This window comes from Patagioenas fasciata, chromosome 2, assembly GCF_037038585.1.
Source record: "Patagioenas fasciata isolate bPatFas1 chromosome 2, bPatFas1.hap1, whole genome shotgun sequence".
Classification (NCBI taxonomy): domain Eukaryota; kingdom Metazoa; phylum Chordata; class Aves; order Columbiformes; family Columbidae; genus Patagioenas; species Patagioenas fasciata.
The window spans coordinates 118,156,614-118,174,103 of NC_092521.1; the positions used below are offsets into that span (position 1 = coordinate 118,156,614).

A 17,490-nucleotide genomic window follows, 5' to 3' on the forward strand; every position below is an offset into this window, starting at 1 on the left:
CCTCTCCGAGGAGTGTCAGCATAAGGCTGAACCTCCATCTTATTTCACTCAGGGAGCCTCGGGATTTGAGAGACAGTGCCATGTCCTGCACACTGATGATCCTCAGCTCTGCTCACTTTTACAGCTTACCCTAATTACACCATCTCATTGTGTCCAGTGTCTGAACATGTTAAAAGCCAAATACCATGTAAAATCAGGACTGGGGAGATAGAATTCAAATGACACAGGCTCAGCATTTAAATGGAATAATTAAAAGCTTAAGCCATCTGTTAAAACTGCTCTTCACAAAACTGGTGTGTGTGTGTGTCTGTGTGTGTGTGTATGATCTATTGAGTTATTGTGATTTTCATTATTACAACTGACAGGAACCTTCAACTTCTTTGGCTTTTGTGGGGGACTTTCAGCAGTCATCACACACAGATACTGCTTGTAGGATCCCTTCGTAAGCAATATCCAGGATGCATCACAAGAAACTGTCAGACCTCAGTGTGTTTGTAAAACTCAGTTAGAATGCAAATATGTAAGCAATTAAAAGATTAACATGAATTTCAAACCCTTTATTTTCAAACTACTGAGTACTTACTTTAGAGCACAAATCGGTGTATTTGATGCAGAACCATTTCACAGATTATCTGTTGGTCCATCACTGAAATAACAGTTGCTGAAGACATAGTAATCAGCTAAAGTAAGCATGGCTAAGAATACATTTCTATTTTTAATAACATTTATAGCCATTTTAATTGTATTAAAAACCTGACACATTTATTTTTAATTCAAGGACAGTTCTAACAAGCAGTAGCAAGGAGGGCAAGACCTGTAAATAATATTGATATAAATATACTGCACTGGCACAGCTGAAAGTTTTCCATTACTCAGGAAAAGGTCACTAGACATATTGAACATGTTTAGACTACCCATGCTGCTTAAAACATGACCGAAATAGCTTTACCATTTAGCATCTGACACAAATACAAAATTAAGTCTTTGGCAAACAGGTATGCCTACCTAATTTGGGGGTGTTTTCCTGACAAAGAGCCCAGTGTCACACATACATTGCCAGGGAGCCACAGTTTTCTTTGAGCTTTTCTTAATTAATATGAGCTCAAAACTTTTGTACATGCCAAAATTACTTTCCTTCACCATTCCTATAACCATAACAAAGATGAAAATAATTTGGTTTTAAAGTACAGATTACTTTATAATTATTTAAAATTTATACAGTGTCTCATATTTGCATATTGACATTTTCTATTGTTTCTAATTGTGTTATTTTATACATTTAATGGGCAAGATTTTCAAAACTGACATGTGGTTTTGCACAGCTCCCTATTTTAGATGTTCAACGTGAACACACTTGAAAAGCACAAATTTTCAGAGGGTCAGTATCCAATCTTTTCTAAAATTCGGTGTGCGAGTGTAACCATTGCAAACTTGAGGTGCCCAACATTACTAGACATTTTTTCTATTCAAAGACTGCACAAGAAACTCCTGAATTCTCTCTCCAGAGAAGTGCATCAGTAGAAATCACTTTTCTCCCCATCAGATTTTTCCTCCCATTTCTCATGTGTCCCCTGGCTGTCAAGACAATTGTTCTTCCCACAGCGTAACAGCAGATCCTCATGTAACTGCTGCTGTTTACAATTTCCACCTACCAGCTGTGTAATTAGAGATAAATCTGCCTGTATAACTCCTTCTCCAAAATTATACATTAACCTGATCCAAAGCCCTGTGAAAGCAGCCTGAGGAGTTGCACTGATTTTTACAGATGTTGGATCAGGCGTTTATTGGCTGTTCCATTTAGAAGAAAAAAGAAGCTGAAAAAAACGTTTAAAGCCGAACACAACCATCGACTTTTCTCAAATAGGCAATCTGAGGAGATGCTGGAAGGCAAACATAACATGTTTTACACACTCTCAACTCCCCAAAATGTATTTCAACAAGTTAAAGCTGATTTATAATATTTTGACTTGTATGATATTTCTTATTCTTTTCCTTATGGTGTTCTGTGCTTTGTTTTTAGGCAAAGTAATTATTAATAATATTTTTCTATCCTTAACTACAAACACATAAAATATTTGAAGCATCTTTTTGTCAGAAAAACCCCTCTTTGGGGCCTTTTTTGCGTAGTAATTTGCTATAGTTAACTTCACAAAAATCCTACAACTCTGAGAGTATGGAAACTCAGAAAAATGAATTCACTTATGGGAAACCTTTGCAGCATTTTTATGTATCCATTTGTTTTCTGGTGTGCTGTGTCTCTTGGGGTACTTGCTCTTCCAAGTTCTCTACATTGTGTTAACCCTGTAGTTGGACTCATTCAGGGAACAGGAGAGTGATTTCTGAGGGAGGGAGCTGGTAAGGAGCAAAAATCATAGAGGAAACTCACTCTGGCCAAGATGGTGATTTGGTTGCTATGCACCTCTTCTTACAAAAAGCATCTGGGTAGAGGTTCATATAAATTCTAAGAGGAGACCAAGCACCCCTGTTGTCACCACTTGTCCCAGCTCTTTATACAGCAGGTGTATTACAAGGGCATTGTAGCTAGAGGCTGCTATGGTCAGCTCTCACAAAGCTTCATTTCTACATACGCTGCTTCAGTATAAACTTTTTGTTCTCCCTCTTTTCATAATATTTTGAGTGACATTTTAAAAAATACAAAAATGTTCTCTGCTTTTTTTACATCCTGAAACTGCATTCAAATATTTGAGGGAGGTGAGTTACGAAGACCAGAATGATTACAAATGGAGTTGAAATTGCGAACAGCAGATAATTGATTAGGTCAACATGGAAGATAATGCTGAACGTTTAAAGAACACTTCCATGGTTAAAAAAAAATCATCCAAAGGACATTTTACACATTGAACAATGTTTATAGTTACTATTGCTACAGTATTTAAGCATCTCATTTACAATACATATCCTGTAGAGACATGATACAAACTTTGTAAGCGAGTTTTTCCATTCTTTCAGAGTAAGGAAATCCAGAGAACCAAACTGTGTTTCAGACATGTGCTAGACTTCCAAAACACCGTAAGAGAGGAGAACCCACTTGACCCATCATGGATCCCTTTGCTGGGCCCCAACTAAGCAGTTGTGGTACCTACAGCTGGTGGTGCCTCAAACACCAGCTCGTACCTACGTGTCAGACTGTACATCACTGTCACCTGGCTTTGACTATAATAGCACAACCGATATGACAGACTGAGTATCTTGAATGTATCAAAATTATACTCAATTCTGCCTCCATCTCTGATGGCCAACTGTTTCGTACTTCAGAAGACTAGATTAATTACATTCAGGATTTAGGAAATTAAAATAACCTGCCTAAGAGGTATGCATGTTATGAAATCACTGACTCCTAAAGTCAATGTAACTAACAAAAAATTAAGATAAATATGCCACTAATCAAAGAATACACATAAATGTACTGAGAATCAATATCCACATGCTTACATTTTGTCTTGGAGACAAGCAAATCAGAAGATAAATTAAAAAAACAGCAACTCTTTCATCAGTCTGACTTTGCAAATCCATGTGTGGTTTTGTGCACAGGTATTTAAAGTGATACAGGGAGGCATCCAAGTCCCCAGATGCCACCACAGATAAGAAAAAAAAAAGATATATTTCTTGGGCAAAAGATGTAGGCAAACAAATCTGGATCTAATTAAGCAGTGATACATTAATTTGGGAACTAATTGTAGTAAGAATTCCTCATGCTGTATGGAATTATGCTTTCCAAATAATAAACATCCTCTGAGAATTACCATAACTGCATAGCATGAGTAAACTTTCCAGTGCTGGCTGCCTAAAAGTATGGCAGAATCATAAGTTTCCTGGCACAAGAAGTATCTGAACATGATAAAATCACAGTTGCAAATGGTATTAGGAGATACTGAAAGAATGAAAAATGAGATCTTTCTTTACTGTGTTCACTGCATTGACTCTGTGCTCCATATTTGTGTTTAAAAGCCTTCAGCACTGCCATGTACAAAACTGTCCTTGGAAAACTTTGCAGAAAATCTGGTCATTCCCTTTCAGAAACATTAATTTCTGAAACAACAGGCATCCATACAAACAGCAGGTTTCAAAACAGACAGACTTCTTAAGGGGAAAATCTTAGGTGTTTAGGGGCTGAACAAGTTTCACACCAGCTTCCTTGTGTAGGGTTTCATCAAAATAACTGTCAAATGCCAAAACCACCACATTTTAAGGAACCCTCTTATCTACTGAGCCATCTGATTTTCAGATGAAGCAGCAACCTCACCATGAATTCCCACAGAGAACTGACAGGAGGACAGCAGGTAAGGCTTGCTAAGTGCAAAGGTACCAAAACTAATAGAGAAACAGATGGACAACATCAAAGACTGAAAGAAACCTCACTGCAAACTCTCATAAGCTGTTGTCTTCATTGCTACTTTACAATATTTTTCTCTCTTCAACTGGTCCCAAGCTCAGAGGAAGAACAGAGCAGAAAAAAGATAGGGATTTTTGTTCTTTATCCTAGTGGTAAGTGATACCATTCTGTGGAAGTATTTCAGGGGGCTTTTTTTTCTTGTCCCATTAAAGCCATAAGAAAAATTAAGTCAGTTCTTAAAAAAAAAAAAAAAAAAAAAGAGAGAGAAAACAGTTTGCTCCCAAGAGACAACCTGGGATATTAGTTACAGATGTCATAAAACTTTTCCTGCTTTGCTGCTAACTCCAGTAAAGCAGTTGGCAATGTGTTTTGAACATACACTTGAAAATATGAAATAATATTTACCAATAGCTATTAAGGAACAGATTCTGAAGAGCATGTTACTGCACAAGAAGTCAATCAACAAGGATCAGGGAAGCCATTTTTGGAAGGAATTACTTGTGACTATTCAACTGACCGAAAGGTAAATATGCAGGGCGTTATTACAATGTTATTTTTTAAATGGAGTAAAGAAGCAAGGTTCATCGTAAGTAACGTTAATATGGGATGTTGCAATACTTGTGGTAATTTTGGTTTCTACATTGTTTTGCTATCAGTCACAATATCACATTTCATTATGAACTGTCCTCAGGATAAATAATACATTTTGAAAATAAGACATCCAGTAAGTATGCGATATCACCTTCCATTTGAAAAAGGCAAATGAGTTTAATGAACTTAAGGATAAGCCCCTGCTTGGATATTTCATTTTAAAAGACAATTTCAACTGCAATGAAGAGGTTGCTTTTGTTTATCATTTAGGGAAGAGCTAGAGTAAAACAGTTTAAGCCTTCTAAGATCCAAAAGAAGACAGCAATCAAGATTTTTACTACTTTTCCAGATTTCTAGAAACCTTATGTGCTTTTATGCCTGTAGATTTCAGACAGCTCTCTGGGGGCATTTGAGTTGAATTTGACACTTATGCAGTTCTACACATACTTCTATTTATTTCTATTAAGTTTTGATTTTTTTTTTTTTTAAATGCAGACAGAGCTCCAGATTTAGAATAATTTGGTATCTATCAATGATACCTGATAATCCAAATCTTCTTAACTGCCCAAATCTTACAGTTTTGTTTTGTTTTGGTTTTTTTTGTCAGACAAGAAATTAATAATGTCCCAAGATCACTCAACCCTGAGTTGTTTTATATGCAAAATAAATTAGCAATACACACACAGTGTGGCATCCGCACATATTACCAATGACTTTTCCATTACTCTTCCAATACAGCACTGCACACCACTGACCCTCATCCACAGGAGTAACTGGGGTAATTTCCAACCTACGCATCCAGCCCTTTTCGCTTCTCCAACATGGACACAGAGGGACCCAACAGCCAGACAATTATTAAAGCAACAAGGAGCTTATTCAGCAGTGAAGGGCAGAAGCCTGGATGGAAGTTTCCTTCAGGCCGAATTTGGCCGACAAAATATAGTCTGGATGATGCCAGAATGAAAAAGTAAATTTCATAAGGAACGAAAGGGATAAAAAATAGGTTTTCATGGAATGAACAGCTATGTAGCTCCTGAGACATACGAAATCTTAGTAGCCAAAGACTGAAAAATTGTAATAACTACAGTGTGAGCACTGTACAAGAAGAAAATGTCTGCCAAATTCATGTTCTGATGCCAGAAATTCTGAAAATCGTGAAAACCTGAAAACAAAATCTGAAAAAGCAAAAATATGGTCATTGCTAAGTTTTGGGAACAGCACTACTGACTGTAGGAAATGTTGCTAATAAAATTATCAGATCAAAAGAAATAACTGCAAAAATTACTCTTACCTTACTCACTTTTTGTGGCACAAGGGAAGTATATTTTAATAATCAAGGGGGACATAAAGCCAAATGTGTGCACATAACCTTCAAAATAATTATTAAACTTATTCTCAAATAAATGTTTGTCAAGGATCAATAGTTACAAAATATGGAAAAAAAAAAAAGTACAAGTTCAGATGAAAACAAATTATTCTTTTTCTTTTTTACTACCATCTGTCATAAATTATGTTTTGGACAAGGATAGTTATGCTGCTGTTGGAAACCACTAATTTACTCCTAGGTGTCAAAGTTTAAAAGGTATCAACTCCAGAAATTAACACACTACTGAAAACAAGGACTGTCTCACACGTTGAGCCTTCTGTACTTTCATGCACGGGAACAAACGCTTGGCAGAAAATCCTGTCCTTGACCTGTGACTCTCAGGTATCAGAGAGTGATAGAGGCAACCAGTTGTCCTCTGAAGCCTTGGGAGGACATGCAGTTTCCCTGTGGAATCTAAGATCTCTTGTCAACATACATGCATTTCCCCAAGGGCCATAAAAGTGAGGCAGTAAACAAAAACAGCTGAAAGAAACAGGTCTGCTTGGCAGAGATGAGGAGAAGTTTCACTGGCCGGTGCTACCTTCAAGTTATGCAATGCCATGCTGGGCATAATGCTCCTTATTTTTGGAGAGCCAAAATATTGCACAAGGTGGCCCTGTTCTACCCAGACATCACTCCCTCCCCAGCACACCAGACACTATACCATGCCTTAAAAACACTTTGGAGGAGAAAATAATTTCCTCTTTGAATTAAGAAGAGCAACAGGTAAAAATACTTTGAGAGAGTAAACTCAGCAAGTTGTTGAACATGCAATTCCTGGCAAATCTACAAGGCAGGCCACACTGAAGGTCACCTGAAGATAGCAATGAAGTTGACCAACATGAAGGTCAGGAGTTGGATTGCTGCTGCTGCAGCTACACAGATCTACAGCCCGAACACCACTGGCCTGATGGCCACATGGCCACTTCTCCAGGAAGCAGCCCCAGCATGACAGGCAGGGGAAAATACATCCTCCTCCAGTTCTTGCACAGATCCAATGCCTAAAAATCAAGCTTGAGAAGAAAACTCTGTTGTATTTTCTACTATGTTCATCCCTGAATTGTCAAAAGTCCACTTCTAAAACTGCATCAGTTCCTAATCTTTCAATTTAGTTGCATTCCTCTTATTCCTATTCTTATCTCTTCATGACACCTGGCCACTCTGGCAAGCATTCTTCTTCCCAAAACTCCTTTACATTTAACCTTCTCCTGTGTTATATGACAGATTAGTGTATTTATTCTTTTTCTGAATAACTCAGTATTATTTGTGATGCCACTGTCCCTTCCTGAATTGAAGCATCTGATCACGTGAAATTTAGCCTTCAGCTCACAGCGAAATGAAGAGGATGGAAGAATATTTGAACCCTACCTTTCAATTTTGCAGCAGCTAATGACCTGGCACACAGATAAAGGCATAAATGACTACCACTTCACTGCCTTCTCTTGTCTAAGAAAATACCATCCAGCTGAAAACCTGTCCCATGAAAGGGAAAAGCCTGTTGATATGTGAAACAAATCAGTTGTCTACCTGGAGAAGAAAACCTTCAGAGTAGGATGACTTCTGACAGGAAAAAGTACACAAAGATCTACAAAATAATAAACTTATCCATAAATTCTCTTGTCACATGAACAAATCAATAGCAGTACTAATGAACAACAACAGCATGAAAATTAGGTCCGCTAGTGAACAAATGGACTGCCAAACAAAATGCAGGAAGGCTAAAAAAATATAGTCTTATGTTCTTAAAATTTAAACATCCTGCCTTCTTCCCTGAACACTTCCTCTCCTCTAACTGGCAATTGCCTACCAAAATTCATCCCTGGAAATGCTGGCAGAGGCAGGGTGTGGACCGGATTCGGAGGCACAGGTTTTATCACCACCTCTTCCAATTCCACTCAGATGACACAATATTGAAAGCTGTCCACCACAGTTATATCGTTGCTGTCATCAATAAGGCTAAAGACTGAAAGACGGTTTCAGTTTTGGCAGCATGGACCAACCTCAGAATTGAGGTTGAGTTTGAACTGGAAACAGAGAAATGTATTTCTTGTACATACCTCCCACATATGTTACAAATGTGCATCTAACATTAAGTCCTGTGATGAGATTCTTATGCCAAAGAAAAAATTCTCATAGACTTCAGTAAGTTTTCAGCCCTGAGTTACAAAAGTAAGCAAAAAGTAATTAAAAAATCTTTTGCTTCTTAACCCAAACTCTCCGGCTTTTCAGTACACTGTCAGCTGTAACATAGGCAGCTGTTGCATCCAAAACCCTTCTCTTTCTGGCATATCAAGGAAAATACAGTTCAACTGCATATGAAAAACAAACAGTGGGACTGAATAAATCAGTGTGTCCTCTGGTCTTAGCTCTCTCCAAATTGCAGGATGTAGTACTACCTCCTAAATGCTGCTCCTGGGAACAGGCCACAGCTGCTCTCCAGCCGGTAGGACGATATTGGAGGACATCGCCTCACCCTGCAGCAAAAGGAACCCCAGCACAAACCCACCACTCAGCCCAGGGATGGCTACAGCCACAACAGGAAACTGATGGAGACACATCACAGGGAAGAGACTGCGCCCTAAACCACCCTGTTGTGTCATGCACTGGAATTGAGATGAACCAGACTGGAGCGCGAAGAAATGGAGAGCATACAGAAAGATTATAGGGAGCTACAGTGCACAAATGGACAAATTTCTGGAGGCATTTCAGTAAATGCTCTCTTGAATACCCGAAACTGCTTAACTTACTGGTCTTTTTATATTAAGGAGACATGTATCCTTAAACAGATTATAGTTGAAGGAGTAACATAGCAGTTGGTAAAGTGTCCTTTGGATGCTTTTATCCCTCAGATTTCTCTGAAAGCAATGTGCAGTCAGTTTTTTCCTCAGCTCACTGCAGTGCAAGATCAGTCCTAAATTAGAAGATTATGGTTCATCCTTCAGAGGAGATACTTTTTCAGACAAATAGCATTTGGTCCTGTGAGAATAGGTATGATGTTGCCAGTTGTGCTGCCTAAATTACATCAGGCCTCAAGCTGAATAGAGCCCTAATTAAGATCACTAATATAAAGATTTCTTTCATCGTGTTTGTTTAGCTGTGCAGTCACGTCACCACTGACTGTCTGCGTGCTGTCTGCAAGCACAGAACAAATTATGAACTTGAATCTCTCTCTCTCCATTCATCGCCAGTCTAAGCCTCCAACAAAGAAAATTTTTAAAAAATCCCTGATTAAAAATAGCAGTGACTTATCTTGAGAAAACACTGGTCCTCTGGTCTGAGTTATAGGTATGTAGGCATACTATATCTTCAGTGCAGTCCTGGTGTTGCTTTAAGTTTTCACTGCAATGTCTAATAGTATAATATGAGCTGTAAGTTTCAGTGCAAACATACGTTATGCCAAAGAGTTCAAACAGACAAGGAAGAGAGAATAAGAGGAAGTATTTCCCCAGCTTTAAAGGGTTCAGAAAGATAAAAGGCTTAAGCCAGCATCCAACAGTATCAATAGCAACATGGTACCAGTGGCTATCCTTTAACAGTGTTTTTTAGAAAAACAAAACTTCTTGATTAGAACTTCTATTTTTCTAAGAACATCCAGTCCGCAATATTTATAACTGATGTGATAATTATGGCCCCACTGAAGTCTGACAGCAGTTTTTAAGCATATCAACCAGTACTCCAGCAATTTATCAATTTGGGGTCACTGGACATTGTTTATCTACATATTCTCTACACTTTTAAAGGGTTCTGTGGACCTTGCTCTTTCAGACTTAAGAACGAGTTTACTTTTTGCAGTTTGGGTGGGTGCTGTGTTTTGGTAGCGTATGAAACGTCTCCAGGGTACTTAGCATAAACAAGGCTTTTGAGAACACTACACTAAATAGAATACAGCATCTCAAAGCAATGGATCTGCTTTATTCATACTCCGTTATCTTTTTTCTTTTTTTTTTTTTTTTTCTCTCCCACAGTACTGACAAAGATGCTTCTGTCTAAGGAAGTTATCAACAACATAAAATGCAAGACAGCAAAAGCCTGGCTAAGCCAACAGTTCCCAGCTTCCTCTGATAGAGTCCACTTGCTTGTTAGTGCTGCGGCTTGATGGCTGAAGCCTTTCAGCCACCTCCCCGAGTGATGTTTTCATCTCTTTCCCCCCAGCCCACCTGCAACAACGAAGGCAATTAGCTTCACTACCTCCCTGATCTGTACAGCCTGGCCGATCTCCAACAAGAGCAAGAACTTGGAAACAACTGATGCCTCTCGTAGGCAGAAATAAACAGAATGAACAGTCTGACTAAGATGCTCCTCCACACAGCCCTCATGAACCACGGCTCCCTCCTTGTACAGCGCTCTTCTCCAAGGAACTGGTTGCCTCACTGGGGAGCATCACTAAGGGACTCAGTAAACCAACTCATCAATTGGCTTATGATGGAAATGCAAAAGTTGAGGCTTCTAGAGCCAACCCTTCGTACCTCAACAGCACACAGCTCTCACTAGGAGAACTGCTGCATGCTTGAGGCTATTGCCTAGCATCTGCCTGCCAGCCCGCGTCCATCACAGCAGCTTTCCAGGGTTGCCTTCTCCAAACTCAGAGTCTTTACCAGCAGCCAGCACCTGAAAGAACTTGGCACCTATGGGAGGAAAGTAAATGCAGGAGGTTTAAGTACCTTCCCTTAGTTCTTGTTCTCAAAAGTGACTTATATGCACAGCACCTTATGAAGCAATTGAGATCCCAGGAACTTGCATTAGATTTAGAGAAACTGCTGAAAATTCAATTCTATGTTTCACTGCAAATTAAGGGTCTCGGAAGTCTGCACACTTTACATAATCTTAAAAAATGGGGCTTGGGTTCCCAAGTAACTTGGCCAATTCTGAAAATTTTACCCATGACCATCATTCATTCCCCTAAACATTAAGCTGCAGAAACCACTCCCAAAACCAAGTCTGGGAAACAAATTTGCAGTCGCTCAGGGTAGCTCAATACTTAGCCTGTTGAGTCACCATAATGACCACAGAACGGATGGATTATATGATTTTAATAGGTCAGGCACCACTGTTTTTTCCTTTACAATCACACATCCTAAAACAACTAAGAAGTAGTTGAGATAAGTCAGTCAGACACGTGTGACCACATTCTGTTTATTTTGAAAAGTCATCACTGCTTCTCCAGATGCATGCTGTTATATTTGCACCTGACCATACACTGCTTCTCTTCAGTCAGGGACAGGGATTTACACATGCCTGCAAAAAGCCTTCTGGAATAACAGATGTATTCCTCTAAACACAGCTTTGTTGCTCCCTTTATTGTACTAGCAGTTTTTCTTGTCAAGCGAAGGAGTTAATCCTGCCCATAACTGTGCATGTCTTTTGCAAATACAATTGAAACTAAGGAAATCACCAACATGCAATTCTGTTTTTAAATAAAGATTGAAATGGTATCTCCAGGTTGTTTTTCTGCTCTGCAGTTATGGTTGTTAGAACAATAACCCTAGTACTCTCAAACACGTAAGCACCTCAATGTGCTGCACACTGTACAATGGCCCATGGAACTTACTTTTTAAATACAGTCATAGAAGAGAGAAATTAATTTTCTTCCTCCTACTGACTTTCCTGACGATGTGGAAATTTTTTTCTCCCCACCATCACATTTCTCATAGGAGAAAATGTTACTAGGCCTGCTCTTAAAATCACTCTGTGAAAAAGAGTATGGAAAATAAGGGTGAAACTGTATGAATATGGCATGTGTTAAGTAACACCCAGGCCCTCAAACACCACCTGTGTGATTTCTGCTCTGCTTCCCACTTCTTGCTTTTCTTAATGAATTCTTAACTGATGCCTAATGCCTTTTGAGTGGCTTCAGCAGTGCCAGGCTGTACACTTCTTGCCCTGCTTCTCCAAGAAAATGCAAGGCGATGCAGGACACGTGAAGTTCTGGCCACAATATTATTCAGTAGGATTTTTGGTTTAGACCTTTGTAGTGCCGGGATTTCTCACCAGTTCAAAGTAAGAACTGAACCAGTAGATGTTACCTTAAAATGAAACACTTTTGCCCCAAAAGCAAAACGATGCTGATGACTGTTACCTCTTGTATGAAGTGTCCTGAGAAGGTGGCCAACAGAGGGTTGAACGAGACCAAGGAAGGATTAATATACAGAGAGTACAAAAGGAAGCAACACCATGTAGTAGGCAATAAAGGATTAAAAAACATGTCCAGTGTTTAACAGGTAATGTGACACAGCTCTGCCTGAAGAGCTCTAGGGAACTGTTCACTTCATATAATAACCTTACTGGCATGACCTCTTCCAAACTGGAAATGGTACAATCTACTCAATAAAAATCTGTTTGTTTTATTTCCTCGTCTCTGGTATCAGCTAAGCACTACACAGAACCAAAAGAGAAGATTGTCCCTGCCCTCCTTGTCTATTCCCAAAATCTTGATCCCAAAGGGGAAAAAAGCAGTGTGGCAAGGCACATCGGAGCAAACATAAGATGTGGAGTGTAGCTAAGGCTGGGGCTGTAAAAGAGTGAAAAATAAAATTTAGTAATTAATCCAACTGGAATAAGTTCTCCGCTGAAAAGCTCAGTCTAGGATCATCATTGGTAGTTTTTATACTCTAAGCAGGAGAACAGGCAGTCAACAGCATGACCCACAGAAACACACACCCAACAAGTCGTCTGAAACAACTGTCAGCAACTGCTTGAACCCATCAGCTTCACTTGGTTGTACAGTGAGTGAGGGGTGTGCTCAGGTGGCAGGTGACAACGATGGGGACCGGGCAGTCTTCCCCATCGCAGTCACTCCATCTCGGGTGCTCCTGCAATGACTGACAAGCAAAGGAGCGATATTAACAAAGCAGCTATGAGGTAGTTACTTCATGGTTACTTTTCAGGAGCTTACTTAAAATACTGGGTCGATGTAGATATGAAAATGCCACATAGCAAATTACATTAATTTGAAACATATATCTATAATAAAAAGGGAAAGTTTCAGGTTTTCCTGTGGTTATGAGCCTGCAAGCCATTCCACACAGGCAGATCTTTGTGTCCCTGATTAACCTCAGTCAACTAACTTAAACAGGGTTGTGTCTGATTAAGGTCCACATTTGCAAGCTTCAGAAAACACTTAGTATAAAAACCTGGTTGTTGGCCAACGGTGATTGCTGTATGTACATCACATCTGATAGGAGCAAAATATGTCCATTCGTGAGAATTTAGACTGAAATTTCCTTAGAGACCAGGACAGCACTGTTTTCCTTGTTGCTTTTCTAGTCACGGCCTCAGCATAATTATCCTTTTCTTGCCAACATCAAAGTGGAGTGGGGGAGAAGTTATTATTCAAAAGTCAGGATAAATCCCCTTGTCTCTAACTTCTGAAGAATTCAGCTTATGACTCACTGTGTCCACAGTGAAATGAAGTTGTGATCACAACTCCTGATCTGATCCAACACACATTGAAATCAATGAGAGTCTTCCCGTTGACTTCAATGGAAGCTGGGTCACGCCCTTAGCAGACACTAGCTGTGCACATAACAAAATCACCCTCCAGTTTTGGATAGCAGAAAACATGGCCAGCCTGGAAACAGCAGGTATCCCTTGACTTCAGAGATTGTCTACAACAAAAAAAAACTAAAACAGGAAAAACCAACAGAGAGATGCTTCAAGTGCACCTGTCTGCCTCTTCTTAGCATTATCAGCCTAGACGAAGCTGCATCCAGAGCAAATATTTATTAAAAATGTGAAAAGAGTAGATCTTGGCAAAAGCCAAAATCTGGTCCAGAGTGGAAAATGTAGAATAATTATTCAATTTTAAAACAAAGGTTTCAAATAAAATAAACATAAGCTTGAAGAAATTAGGTCAGTGCGACTTAGAAGCTAGAAAAGGCTTGCACCAGACCTAGTAGCGCAGTTTTATGCTTGTCAAACATGTAGGTCAACCTAGGACTTCTAAGAGAAGGGGACTGTGGGCACAGCCAGTGTCGGACTCTATGATGCATGTTAGCAGATCACCAGCAAATAGCTGTATGTTGCTTTTAAAATTCTTCATATGGCTCTTAGATTAAAACAGTAATAAAGAAAAAAAAATCTCACAATGAGAGAAAGCTGAGCTTTTAAATGAGACACATAAACCAGTTTTAAGAGTGTTTTGGGACTGTCACAGAAAGACAGAGGAGAGTATGCACTTTGGAAAGATTAAAAAATGACTGTGTCATGTTGGTAAGAAATCGATTGTTGTCACCCCCCAAAAAAAAAAAAAAAAAAAAGCCAGAAATATTAATCTTTCAAATCAGGGACCGTTTAGTCTGGATGATACAGCATTTGTAGCCTGGTCTTCACCTTGGCTTACACATCCCCAGGACTGATGCAGTACTATTTGCACAATTTTTAGGTGGGAGAGGTGGAGGTATGGGCAGACTGGCTACCCTCACAGCAGCAGGTATGTCTTGACAGAGTATAAGAGAATTATTGACATTTGGTAACCAGAAACATCTCACTCAAGAAGGCCTCTCTGGGATGATAATTTATTCCATCTAGTCTGTCAGGGCCTGAGCTTGGCAGGCTGAGGAGAAAAAAACAGGTCCTTCTTCAGACAGCTTTTTTCTGCACTTATTTTTCAGCAAATCAAGAAACGCACAATGACGCAGGATTTTGTTGAGTTAGTGATGGGTTTAACAGACACATGCTGTATAAATTAAGAAGAGGGAGGTCCTCTGGGGCTGGGCAGCCTGTGCAATGTAAGCACGTTGTACCACAGGTAACAGGTGCAACCTGACACCCTGCACTGACTTAGCACTTGCAGGAACCAAGAATGAGCAGAGAGCTTGCAAAACATGACTCAAACTTGTCAGCAAATTACTGGCCTAGAACCCCCTCTCCCGTGACATTATTCCCACGTTTGAGTGCAATATCTTAATTATACCTCATTTTACCTGCTACAGCTCACAATTTGGGCTGCATTTTTGGTCTGCTTCTCATTTCATTAAAAAACAGAAACAAAAACAACGCAAAAACCAACAACAGTTGGGAGAGAGCAATATCTCTGAAGGCAAAAAGCTGACACTGTTGATCATAAATTTCTTGAGAGAGATATATATAGGGAGCATGGATACAAATCATGTCTGCGACAGGTTTTCTATCGCGGGTTACTCCCAGCAGCTGCCTGCCTGCCCGCAGCCATGCCCAGCCGCTCCGCCGCTGCCGCCCCCCGCGCTCCCCCGTCTCCCGCATGGGAGGTGGCGCCCCGCAACCCCGGGGGCCGAGGGAGACCCCCCCCTCCCCGCTCCGCATCGCCCCACACCCCCCTGGGAAACCACTCCGGGCTCTGTGCCGACCATCGCCGCCCCGCCCGGCCCGTCCTGGCCGCGGGTTCCCGCCGCGGACACCTACTTCTTGCAGGGGATGAGCGCTTTCCTCTCCTCCAGGATGCGGAGGCGCTGGTTGGGACCGTCGTAGGAGACGGCGGCCCGTGTGTTGCGGCCCGTGCCGTGTTCGTAGGTCACGGTGCGCCCTTCCCACTGCCGCGGCGCCTGGCACGGCTCGGCCCCCCGCGCCGCCGCCCCGCCGACCCGCAGGAGGAGGCCGCTCAGCAGCAGCAGCCGCAGCAGCAGCCTCAGCCCCGGATCCAGCCGCATGCCGCCCGCCGCCTGCGCCATGCTCCGCGCTCCGCGCACGGCCACCCCGCACGGTGCGCAGGCGGGCGGGCAGGCCTGCGCCAAGGCAGGGCGGGGGCGGTCCGCCTCCAAACCCGCATCACCTCAGCGGGGAGAGGCGGTTTCTGCTCCAGCTGTTCCGCACGAGCGGGATGGGAGAGTAGGAGGCAGCGGCGGAACGGGGACCCTCGTGTCCCTGTGCAGCCGGAGTGCCCGTGAGGGTTTGCTTGCCGGGGCTGTGCCCGCGAAGGATGATGACAGAGGGGCAACTGCAAGATCCGAGTGTTGGGGTACTTCTGAGCACTCTGTGTCGGCTTTGGGAGGAAGGGGATACGAACAAGAGGGGGACCGCCTGGGTGAAGCTGCTGTAGAGGGAGGAATTAACTATTTCGTTGCCGGTGGCTCCTAACAGACAATGTCATCGAGCACATCAATACCTTAATCTCCCACTGACCTCTTTCTCAGCCCTTGTGTACTGACTGCTCTGGTTGAGCTTTCCTTTCACACAAAGGGAGAGAGGAACCTCTGCCCCCGCAGATACTCTGCTGCACGCAGGCCAGAGCCCCACTGGATCCACGAGGGGAAACACCGATGGCATCACGGAACCTGGCCAGGGCAGGCCCAGGAGCTGCTAACTCTGAGCCATGCCGGAGCTTTCCCAGGCCACTGCAATAATCTGACATCGAGTTATTACTGTTTTCTCATCCAGTCTCTCAAAAGACCGGTAGGCAGCATTTCTTCCCAGTGATGGAACGGTCTTTTCCGTGCTGGGGTGGGAGGAAGCTGGAAGGGAGTCGCTTCGTCCTGATATAGGAGAAAACCTGAAATCCCTTATCGCACCCATTTGCAGATGCGGCTGTGGGAGGACAAGGGTGGGGGAAGCGCAGTGGCGGACTGACTGCCCGCAGAGCAGCCCCGCACCGGCCCCGGTCCCACACCGGCCTCACACTGCCCCGGTCGCGCCTCAGGTCTGCTGCCACCGCTTCCCTCGTCCCGAGCAAACCGGGCAAAAAGCAACTTCCCCGGCCGTCTGCCGGTCCGCCTTGCGGGTTTCCCTGGTCGTGCTGAGCTCAAGGAGGTAACTGTGCAACCATCCGGGAGGCGACGGGAACAACCGCCGGAGCTCCCCTAAATCTGCAAAAAGTTTCTGCTCCGTTTCCCTCAATACAATGCAGCGTAAAGTTCAGCCCCGCAGGAGGGGGGCTCCGGTCACAGCTCCCGCGTTCCTCCCGCCTCCTCCTCCCCTCTCCCCGCGTCGGAGCGCGCAGCCCCGCGGCAGGCGCGTGTAGTTTGGGTTTGTTCCCCACCCCCGCTCCGGCCACCTGAAGGAATTTATGACACAGTTGAAAACTCAAACGGAACTGGAGCCGCGGACGAGAGACGCAGTGATGTCGCCGGGGGATTAAACGGGGTGGAGGTGATGTCACCGTGCCTGCACAGCAAAACACACACACGCGCGCATACACACACGCGCACACACCCCCCCCCCCGACCCCTCCGGAGGAGCGGTGCTGCCAAGGGAGCGCGATCGGCCCCAC

The 17,490-nt window shown here is 42.5% G+C and overlaps 1 protein-coding gene across 1 annotated transcript in view; it reads right to left on the reverse strand.

The window, feature by feature from the left end:
• The window catches only part of EPDR1 (ependymin related 1), a 33,397-nt gene extending 17,407 nt beyond the window's left edge, over window positions 1-15,990 (reverse strand). Inside the window, exon 1 of the mRNA XM_065831571.2 lies at window positions 15,690-15,990. Within this exon, the coding sequence (XP_065687643.1) occupies window positions 15,690-15,955 (266 nt within the window). The 5' untranslated portion in view covers window positions 15,956-15,990. The remainder of the gene's footprint in view (window positions 1-15,689) is intronic.
• Between the last annotated feature and the right edge of the window lie 1,500 nt (window positions 15,991-17,490).